The sequence below is a fragment of the Danio rerio genome, chromosome 22, assembly GCF_052040795.2.
Source record: "Danio rerio strain M-AB ecotype USA chromosome 22, GRCz13ab, whole genome shotgun sequence".
Taxonomy (NCBI): domain Eukaryota; kingdom Metazoa; phylum Chordata; class Actinopteri; order Cypriniformes; family Danionidae; genus Danio; species Danio rerio.
Window position 1 is genome coordinate 18691452 of NC_141042.1, and position 13549 is coordinate 18705000.

At 31.7% G+C, this 13549-nt stretch overlaps 1 protein-coding gene across 2 annotated transcripts in view; it reads left to right on the plus strand.

Moving 5' to 3' along the window:
* The first annotated feature begins 2702 nt into the window (after positions 1–2702).
* The window catches only part of mef2b (myocyte enhancer factor 2b), a 26606-nt gene continuing 15759 nt past the window's right edge, over positions 2703–13549 (plus strand). The window contains exons 1-2 of one of the 2 annotated variants that reach the window (NM_001278856.1): positions 2703–2836; positions 11881–11944. In NM_001278856.1, coding sequence (NP_001265785.1) covers positions 11891–11944 — 54 coding nt within the window. In that variant the 5' untranslated portion in view covers positions 2703–2836; positions 11881–11890. The remainder of the gene's footprint in view (positions 2837–11880; positions 11945–13549) is intronic. The other variant, XM_087302901.1, reaches the window with a different exon arrangement.

Here is a 13549-nt window from a genome sequence, read left to right on the forward strand (position 1 = left end):
GTATATTCAAGCATGAACTGCCTTTTCAAGGTCATGCCACAATATCTCAATTGGATTCAGGTCAGGACTTTGACTAGACCACTCCAAAGTCCGGCCATTCAGAGTGGATTTGCTGGTGTGCTTTAAATCATTTTTTTAAATGCATTTTTTTTTCGTTATAGTGGAGTCATGAACAAACAACTGATGCAAGTGAGGCCTGCAAATCTTTGAATGTTCTTTTGTGACCTCTTGGATGAGTTGGATGGGTAATTTTGTTTGCAGGCCATTTTTGATAACTTGCAATAAGTCTGTTTCTGTGCTGTGGAGGAGTTTGTCCCACTCATATTTGCAAAATTGTTGTAATTCAGCCACACTGAAAGATAAATTTAAGCATTAACCACCTTTTCAAGGTCATGCCACAACATCTCAATTGCATTCAAGTCAGGACTTTGACTAGGCCACTCCATAGTCTTAAGTTTGTTTTTCTTTAGCCATTTAGAAGGGGATTTGCTGGTGTGCTTCGGATCAATCAATCATTTTTTGTGCAGTTTCTTTCTTATGGTGAAGTCATGAACAATCAACCAATGCAAGTGAGGCCTACAATTGTTTGGATGCTGTTATGGGGTCTTTTGTGACCCCTTGGATGAGTTGTTGTTGCAGTCAAGGGGTAATTTTGTTTGCAGGTCATTTTTGATTACTTGCAATAAGTCTGTTACAGTGCTGTGGAGGATTTTGGCCCACTCATCATTGCAGAATTGTTGTAATTCAGGGACTTTGGAGGGTAATTGCAAGCATTAACCATTTTTTCAAGGTCATGCCACAACATCTCAATTGAATTCCGGTCAGGACTTTGACTAGGCCACTCCAAAGTCTTCATTTAGTTTTTCTTTTTAGCCATTCAGAAGTGGATTTGCTGGTGTGCTTTGGATCAAACAATAGTTTTTTGTACAGTTTCTTTTTTAGTGAGTCATAAGTCTTTTATTAGAGTGGAGTCTTGAACACACACCTTAAGCGAGGTCTGCAATTCTTTGGATGTTGTTGTGAGGTCTTAAGTGACTCCTTGGATGAGTTGTCGTTGCAGTCTAGGGGTAATTTTGTTTGCAAGCCACTCCTGGACCTCCACTGCTTCTGTTTTTGCCAATTGTAGATAATGACTCTCACTGTGGTTTGCTGCATTTCCAAAACTTTAGAATGATATATTAATAGAAATAGTGGCGACACAGTGGCGCAGTAGGTTGTGCTGTTGCCTTATAGCAAGAAGGTCGCTGGGTCGCTGGTTCTAAGCCTCTGCATTTCTGTGTGGAGTTTGCATGTTCTACCTAAATTACATGCGGTAAAGGTGAATTGGGTAGGCTAAGTTGTCCATAGCGTATGAGTGCGTGTGTGTGAATGAGTGTGTGTGGATGTTTCCTAGGGATGGGTTGCAGCTGGAAGGGCATCCGCTGCGTAAAAACGTGCTGGATAAGTTGGTGGTTCATTCTGCTGTGGCGACCCCGGATTAATAAAGGGACTAAACTGAAAAGAAAATGAATGAATGAATAGAAATAGTATTATAGCTGTAGAATTATAGTAGTGCTGGGCAAAGTTTATTCACAAATAGTTGCATCCAAAATAAAAGTTTGTTTTGACCTTGATGTGTGTATATTATATATATTATCTATTTTATGTGTAAATGTAATACACACATATATATATATATATATATATATATATATATATATATATATATATATATATATATATTTTTTTTTTTTTCTCTCTCTCAAACATATGCATCCATGTACCTGTTTTAATATACATAATAACAGTGCACACACTTAAATTTTCAAAACTAACTTTTTAATTGGATGCAATATCTAACTAAATCAAGATGAGTTTTTGGCCACCATTAATTTTTTTTTAATTTCTAAATATGTGTGTGTGTGTGTGTGTGTGTGTGTGTGTGTGTGTGTGTGTGTGTGTGTGTGTGTGTATATATATATATATATATATATATATATATATATATATATATATATATATTAGAAATAAAAAAATAACTATATAAATAAAGAAATAAATAAGTAAATAAATAAATAGATGAATAAATAAATAAATAAATAAATAAATAAATAAATAAATAAATAAATAAATAAATAAATAAAACATATGAATTTTGGATCTAGGCTATTTCTTATATCTACATAGCCAAGCAGTATTATATAAATATAGGCCTAATATTTTCATATTTTTATACGTTTTTGTTCGTCATATTTTTATACGTTTACCTTTGTAACTCGAAATGTGGGCACTTCTTCAGTTATTCCTGGATTAATATCATCGTCTCGTAATTAATTTTAATAGGTGACTAAATGTGGCTTGATGGCTTCAATACGGCCGTTTTATGGTGAGTAATATGCTCAGAGAGCTAGCTAAATCCCTCATTTCTCTAATTTACTTTAATGACATCATTAAACTCTAACCCTTGTACGCGCGCACACAAAATATTGGAGTATCAGAGGACGCTTTTATGTAGTGAATAAGAGAAAAGGATCGTCTTTTGAAGCCAATAAAACTCAAAAGTAGGAGTGTGCTGTTGCGAAGATGAAGATGATAGACGTCTCTTTCAACCAATAGGTACACTACTTCGGCGAACAGCTGGAAATGATTGGCGTCTTTTCAGCCAATGGAAACGTAGAGGAGGCGGGGTTTGATGCACTGATGCTGCTACAGTATGAACAGCTGGAGATGCGCTGTTGTAAAAGCCGCGCCGCGACCATCAGGTGATGTGAAGTCAAGAAACTCCTCAGTTCAACTCATTCAGCGAGTCTCGTGACAGTGTTTTTAACTCAGCCGACTGGTTAACTGTCAAAACCAGGTAAGGATATGTTTTAATCGATCGTAAGAAAAGTAACATTGGTTTCATTACAGTTTAAGAATGGTAACGGCAGTTACCATGGCTTGTGGGGAGATTAGCATTTGTATAACCGCCGTTTTAATACAAATAGCCTACCGTGGTTAAACTATGATAGTGTAGCTAATGCATGGGAATGTGTGGTAGTGCATTTTGGTTTATATGCAGTAAAATCACTGTTAAGTCAAGGGACCTAGCCTATGTTTACAGTTTTAAGCTAGAGTTTTGGGTTTTAGACAGAAGACATATTTGAACTGATAGACCTAATAATGCTGTATTTATAATCACCGTGGACAGTACTTGCATAATCTCAATCAACTAGCTACAAAATAGTGACTTCATAAAAAATATATAAAAATAATATTTTTGGGACTGTGTGCCTATTTGTCAGAAATGAATAGAGTATAATATTATAGTCATATTATACTTGATTATAATTAGCAATAAATCATAAAAATAAAACCACAAAAAGCCTTTTATCAGCTCACTGGTTGTTATCCAGTCACCATCAGTGTGTTACCTTGAGAATGTGAGAATCTAATGCAAAATACTTTTTTTTTTATTACAAGAAGTGTCATAGCAGCTTTTTTTGTATTGGTGTAGGCTTGCAGTTTTCATGTTGTTTCACTATGATGATATCAGACACTCAATCCAGAACATTACAGTCACATGCGTTGCCACTCAAGAGGTCTACAAAGGTCAAGCAAAGTATAAAATCCTCCACAGAACACTTTATATATGTGTATTTGCACCTGAAAGTTCATTTAAAACCCCTGGGACTTTGCTGCATTTTGCAAAATACTGAAACCAAACATCCAGTCATACCTTGAAAATGCATTTACTCCAGGCTACTTTATAATAACAACACAAGCAAAAATGCTGTTCCTCAGCCTCTTTAAAAAAATGCCTATCCATCTTTTCTTTTGCTTCTTGAACTCCTTAGAGCGTTTACTCTTGTCGCTTGGAATGCAAATACTACTCTTACTTGCTATTTTTGGCGCACAGAGGTTTCTCATCCCACCGATACATTCGCAAAACCAACCATTAGCTTCAGCCACCAACAGCTGAAGCGTCTGCAGCTACAGGTGCCAGTTGCATATGGTTTTGAAACCGCTTTGACATCCATTAGCGAGTAATTATTTGCTGTAGTGTTTTGAAGCTCATTTATTTTCCTTCCCTGGACTGGTCTCTACAAAGGTGTTTGTTGTTGGAGTTCTGATGGTTTGGCCCCCATGAGGAACCCGGCAATTACTCTCCTCTGGGCCCTCGAGCGAGGGCATCTCTGTGGGAGAACGTCAGCGCAACACTGCCACTGTTTGCGTGTATTCTTTTCCACTGTCTGGCCTCTGGGAGAATCGCACAGGAAGCTGAATGCACACAGAGGGCAGACATGATCCAGAGATGCAATAGTTGCACGATTGTGTACTATCATGTTTTAAATGTTTTTTAAAATGTTTATTTTTTTTATTGGAGCTGAAACGATTAGGCGTCAAGGAAGGATTTTTGGTGGATGCAAAATTGTAAATTAAGCAATACAGATTTTGTCACAATTTAACATTCTTTAATATAATTAAAAATCTTGGTTTTGTTTTGAGACCTGCGATATGCAGCAATGTGCCTGCCGGCATAAATGAGTGCACCTTACAGAATATGTTTGGGAATTTTTTTTTTTTTATTTAAAAAAGAGGACAAATCAAGTGAATATATAAATAAGTGTCATAAAATATATACAGTTGAAGTCAGAATTATTAGTTCCCCTTTAAATTTTGTTTTCTTTTTTTTTCCTATTTCCCAAATTATGTTTAACAGAGCAAGGAAATTTTCACAGTATTTCCTATTATATTTTTTCTTCTGGAGAAAGTTTTATTTTGGCTAAAATAAAAGCAGTTTTTAATTTTTAAAAATCCATTTTAAGGTCAAAATAATTAGCCTCTTTTAGCTTTTTTTTTGTCTCGATAATCTACAAAACAAACCATTGTTATACAATAACTTGCCTAATTACCCTAACCTGCCTAGTTAACCCAATTAACCTAAATGTAACTTTAAGCAATATAGAAGTGTCTTGAAAAATATCTAGTCAACTATTATTCACTGTCATCATGGCAAAAATAAAATAAATGAGTTATTAGAAATAAGTTATTAAAACTGTTATGCTTAGAAATGTGTTGACAAAACCTTCTCTCCGTTAAACAGAAATTGGAAAAAAAAAAAAAAAAAAATATATATATATATATATATATATATATATATATATATATATATATATATATATATATATATATATATATATATGTACACTCCTGACAATCTATCTTTTCAATTATCATTTTCTATAGGATGGTTTACAATAATATATTTCTTTACATACATTAGTCAGTACTGAAGCCAAATCTGGAGCTAATCTTTTTTTCCCTTTAAAATTTAACAAAACATTTTGTACAAATAAGGTTGTATTTTTTCAATAATAGTTAATTTAGAAAGTTAAATAGAAAGTTAATTCAAATAAAAATTTAACTACAACACAGCGAAAAAAAAATACAGTATTGCATCCATTTGCAGTTAGACAATATCAGTTGTAAAAAGAGTTCAAATAAATTAATACCATGAGAATACAAATGAATAATCTGACATGTTTATAGTGGTATTCTACATACGCTTGGAGTCAAACAATATTAGTGATCACATTTAAACCTGTTTACACAAATGTCTTTATATAGATCAGTGAAAGGTTGCCATGTCTCATAAAATCTGGAGCTAATCTAACAAAATAATTTAACGATTACAGTCCATAAATCAGTACACTCAAATGTATAAAAATATTAAAATAAATGCAAAATATTAAATAAAATGTAAAAAAAAAGAAAAGAAAAATATAAAATGTTTAATGAAAATGAAATTTTGTAGTTTGTATTTATTTTGCAATATTTCATTTAAATTTAAATGTGTTATATTTCAATTTCAAAAGATATTATGTGACCAAACTATTATTTTATTGAATATAGCTGTTTTATAAATAAGTTTTGTTCAGATGCACCAGACGCATCCAAATTATTCTTTTTCAAAATGAGGTGTACTCATTTATGCTGAGCACTATATGTATGTATGTATGTATATATATATATATATATATATATATATATATATATATATATATATATATATATATATACACATACAATTGAAGTCAGAATTATTAGCCCCCCTGTTTATTTTTCCCCCCAATTTCTGTTAAACGGAGAGAAGAGTTTTTCAACACATTTCTAAAAATAATAGTTTTAATAACTGATTTATTATATTTTTGCCATGATGACAGTAAATAATATTTGACAAGATATTTTTCAAGACACTACTATACAGCTTAAAGTGACATTTAAAGGCTTAACTAATTAGGTTTACTAGGCAGGTTAGGGTAATTAGGCAAGTTATTGCATAATGATGGTTTGTTCTGTAGACTATCAAAAAAAAAAAAATTAGCTTAAAGGGGCTAATAGTTTTGTCCTTAAATGGTTCATAGAAGATAAAAAAAAACTGCTTTTATTATAACCGAAATAAAACAAATAAGACTTTTTCCAGAAGAAAAATTATTATCAGGCATACTGTGAAAATTTCCCTGCTCTGTTAAACATCATTTAGAAAATATTTATTAATGAAAACACAATTCAAAAGGGGGCTAATAATTCTGACTTCAACTGTATGTGTGTGTGTTTGTGTGTGCGCGTGTTTGTGTTTTTTTATTTTCTTCATACTATCCACCCCAGTGTGAAAAAATGCACACTATATATTATTAGATTACATAAAACATAGTTACATTATAAATGATCTTTTACACTTTGGTGATAAAATATACATTTAAATAAGTACTATATATATAAGAAAAATTACAAATGTGGATTATTTATGTATGGGAAGTAGTCAATGTGGGTTCAGAAGGCGCTATTAAGATAATTTGCACTTTACTAAAATGGAAAATAGCTAAAGTTACTTCGGTTACATGCTAAAGTTACACTGGCACTGAAGTTCTGTGCCCAGTGCGTGAATTACTGAATGACTTTTTATTTTTATAGTGACTTTTATATTTTGATGCGGTCGCTCTGATGTAAAAAACAATAAAAGCCTACACGACATTTGACGCCATTTAAAAATCAAAAGCTTTTTTCTTTTTTTTTAAAAAACTATACATTTAAACATATATATATAGAACTATAAACTTATATAAAGTACTATAAACTTATATATTGTGATAAATATAAGAAAACGTAGAAATGTAGAGTTAATTATTCATATCATTTTTACATTATACATTTAATTATATAATATATAGTTACATGATAAATAAGAATTTTCTCTAAAGTTATAAAATATGAATTAATATTTATTTAGATATACATTTATACGTATATAAAATTTCTACATCACCATATACATTGCACAAATATAACCTTTACATCCGAGCTTTACATTTAACACAAGTAAATGTAAGGCACAATACATATGATTTTAGAATAAAGCTTTGCTTGCAAAGGCAACTTCTGTTAATTTGCATTATTTAGCTCATATCTTTTCAGTCAGCAGTAAAAACATTCAACTGAGGAATTTTGTACACAATTTTTACGAATTTTAAACATATTATTTAAGCGAAACATTTGACATTAGCTTAAACTTGCATTATGAATTCTTAAAAATTCAGTGCAATACAATAAAGATACATATATACACCATACCCACTCATCAAGAAAACAATTTTACAACGTACTTTGTCATTTTGTAGTTTGTGTGTATAAACTGGTCATTTTTAATTCATACAAAAATGAATAGCATTAAGATCCTCACTTAAAAATAACTTTTCATGCAGCCATGCTAATTTTAACTAATGTTCAAACAGTTACGATCAGCCATGAGAGTATGTTGGGCATAATAATTCTGTCTGCAGTTCTATTGCAAATCAGTTTACTTAAAAAGGCCCCCAAGTCAAAAACAGCAAAAAAAAAATTATAATGTTGCTTTTGTGAACAAAAGTCATGTATTCACAAATTTGAGGAACTTAGCCCAACACATAGTTTGATGATAGAGATCTTGTCACAAATGCTTCTCACTTCCTCGCATTGCATTTATATCTCATGACCAACATTCTGACCCTAATACAGGCCACCTGTCAAAGCCTTCAGGTGTGTGTGTGTGTGTGTGTGTGTGCATGGAGAATATCAGACTGCAATTCACTTTATATGGTTAAAATGGCACAAACATGGAATCCTCCACTTGTCCGTCTGTGTGCCAAGGGGTGGGTGTGAGGTCAACGGGCACTCGTGGATCGTGGGAACAGTGTCGCTCTCTCTGTAAACCATTGGCTTTAAGATTTTAAAAATAGATGAGGTCACACATGCCTGATATGAGAGAAAATAAAAAGCATTTCTGAAGTCTTTGAGCTTTTGCCTCAGCAGTTAGCTGCTATATTAACAACAGGGGTAAGGTAGACTGTTAGACACTGATGATCATCAATAAAGTCTGTGTGAAATCAAAGATTGTTAGCGCACATTGTTTTTCTTTAGGAGAACAATTAATTTGTGTTAATATTAAGTTAATGCACTGAAAAAAAGAAACGCATGTTTGGGTAATCTTCAATCATAGTCTGACCATTTGCTTCCACGTTTACTTTTCTGTTGATGTCAATTTGATAGCTTCAGCCACAATGTTCTTAACCACATTCATCTTACTGTTAGTTTGCTACTAGGGTATGATGCACAAAAGCCCTGGCTTCTACATAATATTCTGTTTTAGATGAAAGTACCGAAATAAATATTTAAAAGTCCCAAGCAGGTTTTTCCAAATTTTAAAGTGCCATTTTTTTTGCTATAATATGTAACTTAAAACATTAGCTGTTCGCAGTTAGCTTAAAAAATATCATTCGATGATGTATTATTCTTGTTTAGATACCCCAATGTTGTGGGACATTGCATTTTGTTTGGAAATGAAAACCAGGTTGACGACAAAACCCAACGTCAGGTCAGTGTCAATGTCCAACGTCGGACAGATGTCGTATTTTGTCGTATTCCAATGCAACCTAAAATCAACCAAATATCAATGTCTAATGATGTTAAAGCCTGATGTTGTTTGGTAGTAGTTATCACTATGACATCTATCAGATGTTTGGATTTAGGTGCCATATCTGGCAAATAAATGTCAGTATTTGACATCTATATGATGTTAGTTTAAGATGTTGGCTCGACGTTGGATTTTGGTCACTTTCCAGCACAACCTAAAATAAAAAAATATAAACGTCGTTTCACATCATTATTAGGCATCAAAATAACCTTGTCCTTAGATGCTGGCAAACTAAATCTAAGTTAATACCATGTCTTTTGGGCTGTAGATTTTATTTTAATGTCATATTAACCTTAATGTGGACAAATTCAGCTTTGCAAATTTGCTTTAACTAAGCAAAATGTTTATTTATTTTTTCACAAGCTAGCTTCACAAATAGCTATTATAATATTTTGCAAATAAATTGGTTCATCATTTGAGCCTTTTTCTTCTTAAAATACATAAAGATATTTTGTTATAATAATATAACAATAATAATACTGTAATGGAAAATCTTTATTAGTTTTAAATAGTTATTCTAGTGTCTCTTTGCCAGCAAATGAGCTTGAAAGTAGCAAAGTAGAACATTTTTCCACTGTTAATAATTTTTAATATCTATAGTAACTTACTGGCAGCAGTTTGCCAGTAACGTATTATAAATCAATTACAGCAAAAATACTGTATTCACGTACAGCTCCATTTATCTTGCTGTATATGTATTTCGGGTATAATATATTTTTACTGTAAAATATATTATCATTTTAACTATGCAACTTTAAAATATATAGTAACATACTGCATGTCTGTCCTACTGTAAAATTCAGCTCATTTTACAGTTAAATACTGTGTAATTTACAAAACAGTAATTAACAGTGTAGATTATTTTAGATTAAATTAAAGAGTTCGTGAAAATGCAATTGAGGCTGCCACAAATAGCTGTTAAATACACCACCCATGTTCTCCAACTGGTTAAAACTTTATAGTTTCCAATGCACGATAACCCTCAATCCCTAAAATCATCTGCTGGTATGGGAGAACAGGGGGTGGACAGGAACTTTCCCTTCATTGAAACGCACTATTATTTTATGTGTGGTAGTGACGCTAATGCAAACTTTACCTTTAAATGGAGATGACATATTTTTAACCCGTGCCCCATGGAAATGCTCATGCTTTTGCTGGGATAACCCAGACTGCGGGGGTGTTAGCTTGTGCACCAAGGCTAACTTTACTCCCAGTTTACCCTCTAGAGGGTAAAAGTACACAAACATCCGTAAGCCATGGTTGGGAAGTTGGTATTGGCTGAACACACTGCATATAAGCAGTGACCCACTGTGTTTTTAAGAGCAGTAAATGAGTGGCAATGAGTGCCATTGAAGACATAATGAATTGTTTTGTACACACATCTGCATGCATGTACTGTGTATACAGTTGAAGTCAAAATTATTAGCCCTCTTGTGAATTTTTTATTTTTATTTTTTCAAATATTTCCCAAATGATGTTGAACAGAGCAAGGATTTTTTCATAGTGTTTCCTATAACATTTTTTTCTTCTGGAGAAAGTCTTATTTGTTTTTATTTTTTAAACTGTTTTTAGGTCAATATTATAGCCACCTTAAGCAGTATTTTTTTTTTCGATTGTCTACAGAACAAACCATCATTATACAATGACTTGCCTAATAACCCTAACTTGCCTAATTAACCTACACTGTAAGAAAATCTGTAATTTTAACGTAAAATAAGGACGTTAAACTACAGAAATTTCATTAAATGTAAATTTCAGGTAAATTTTTGTAATATAACGGCCATTATTTTACGATATATTTCTGTAATTAAACGCTTATTATTTTACAGTAAAATTCTGTAACTTAACAGTTGTTATTTTACTTTTTTTTTCCGGCACCCCATCTGCTGGGAAAAAAAACTTAATATAACAGATTTGTTTTACTGTGTAGTTAAGCATTTAAATTGAGGCCTGTAGCCGCGGGGTCATATGGGTTGTTCAAAAGACTACTGATAAAGTCCAGAATTTGGCCCATATGAGCTCATTTGTCCCATTTTTTACATAAATTGTGAAAATAACCAATAAAAGAAGGCTTTAAGACTAATTTAATTATTAACTATTATTAAAATGGACAAATAATGACTGATTAATTGAGCTGACTATTTTGTTATTTGCATATAGCCTTGTTTATAATTTAAAAGTTTTACCAGATTTCTAATTGTTTTTTTAATGATGGATGAGAATAAATAAGCATTTTAAAAAAAAGTATTTTTTTTATACTTTGTTCATATATTTACATTTAAAATTGTAAACTCATTGCATTATTTATAAAACTGTAATAGCGTTATGCACATTTTTACATAAACACATTTTTTGTAAACATAAAATAGCATGGTAAGCACTTTGACAAAAATGGAGGAAATATTTCTGTTAAGCTAAATTTTGTGCTTAAAATATCACTAGAGTGCAGTATTTGAACCTCATAATTTAATAGAAAATGAAGGGAATGATTGTAAAGAGGTGTGCTTTTTAAGAAAAAAAATAGGCTGTCTACGGACATGAACTTGCACTTTAAGCTGAATACTTGCATCTTGAAATATATCTAGTAAAATGTTATTTACTGTCATCATGGCAAAGATACTATAACTATAATTATATAATAACTATAAGATATAATAACTATGTTATTAAAGCTATAATGTTTAGAAATATGTTGAAAAAATCTTCTGTTAAACGGAAATTGGAGATAGAAATATACAGGGAAGCTAATAATTCAGGAGGGCTAATGATTCTGTCTTTAACTATACATATATATAGAACTTTACAATATTTTGCTGTATTTTTAAAATGAAATGAATATTATAATGTATTTCAAATAAATTCATATACTAACTTGTTACATTTCTCCCTCTGTCGTCTTGTTGACTTAGTGAAAGCATAATGGGGAGGAAGAAAATTCAGATCTCTCGGATTCTCGACCAGCGAAATCGACAGGTCTGTACTCTTTTCATTTCATGCACCACATTTAAAATCAGCATAAAATAACACCCGATATTTCACTGACTTAATGTGACTTTTTTTTGTATGTGTGAGACTGAATCTTTAGTAGTAAGTATAAGACAGGGCTTGATTTTAATTATTTTGATAACATTTGTCGGTGTTAGCCTGTATTATTATTACTGAGTGTTATTTTTTATTTTTAATTCTTCCTAGTCAGCTTTGGTTTTGGCAACATGATATTGTTAGGTATTGAGAAAATTATATATAATATCCAACGAAGATATTATATATATACCTGAGGAGATATGTAAGAGGATTATATATAATACCCGAAGAGGAAAATATTATCATCTTATATATATATATATATATATATAAAATGAATTTTATATATATATAATCACAAACACTCACACACACACACACACACACACACACAACCAAACGGTTTGCCAAAGCTTTAGCAGATGAATTGTGGCTTTTGTCAAGTTTTATTCTTGTTCAGATATTTAAAGATATTATTGTCTCCGGTTTTTGCTTTTTATGTCAGAGAATCTCAGCGTAGCAGGTTTTAGTAACAATACTATAACAGCAAAACGCTAAGTTCTAGTTTGAGTTTTGGAAGTGTCTGAAAATAACAAAGTATTTGTGTTGAGTGTGCTATTATAAATTGTCTGCTTTAGCTATAAACAACCAATCAGGCTTCTTTGAAAATATGTAATATGCCCCTGATTACACACACAACTTTCAGAAACACTTGCCATACAAGCATCACCTTTAAGACATTATGAAGACATTTATAATATGTTTTAAAAATATTTATAATTTAAAAACATTTTAAAGAAGTTTATAAAATCTTTGTAGATGTTTTCAGATGTATTCCAGACCAAACGCTGTTTCAAAAACATCTTCTAGGCATACGTTTGCTATCTGGGGCATCAGTTATGAATATAAACGCTGTTAAAAGGATGTAATGTTGCCAAAAATAAAACCAGTGTGTCAGTATGTTATTGCATTTATGTTCAATCATCTGTCTACTGCATATATGTCCAAATCCCAATTAAATTAATAAATATACATCTAAGAGGCTAGCATACGCATTACAGTTCTTAAGTTAAAGAATTCAGATTCAAAATCCTTTGAGTGCCGTTTGAAAATTTAATTAGCCTCCTTTGTTTATGCTTAGATATTTCACTTTAAAGACCAGGAAAAGCACTTATTCTTTGCCAGCACTTATCTTTAAAAGTGATAATACTGAACATACACACAGGAGCCTGATAAAAATGCTATGGCTCAGGCATTTAGAGGTTTTTGCCTCTAAACTCTTAAGGTTTTGCTGTCAGACAAATCATTTTTCTTGTTAAGACTGACTGAGTGTAATACTGTTTTGAATCATAAAAATAAAATCTAGAATCTAGCGTCACAAATTTTAGTGAAAATTCATTATCCTACACTCTCAGAAAAAATGGTACAATGTTGTACAAAAAGAAGGTACAAACCCTTGTCACTGGGGCAGTACATTTTTATGGGACCGAATTGTACCTTAATACAAAGAAACAAATCTGTACCATTGCAGTTTGTACCTTTAAGGACATGATT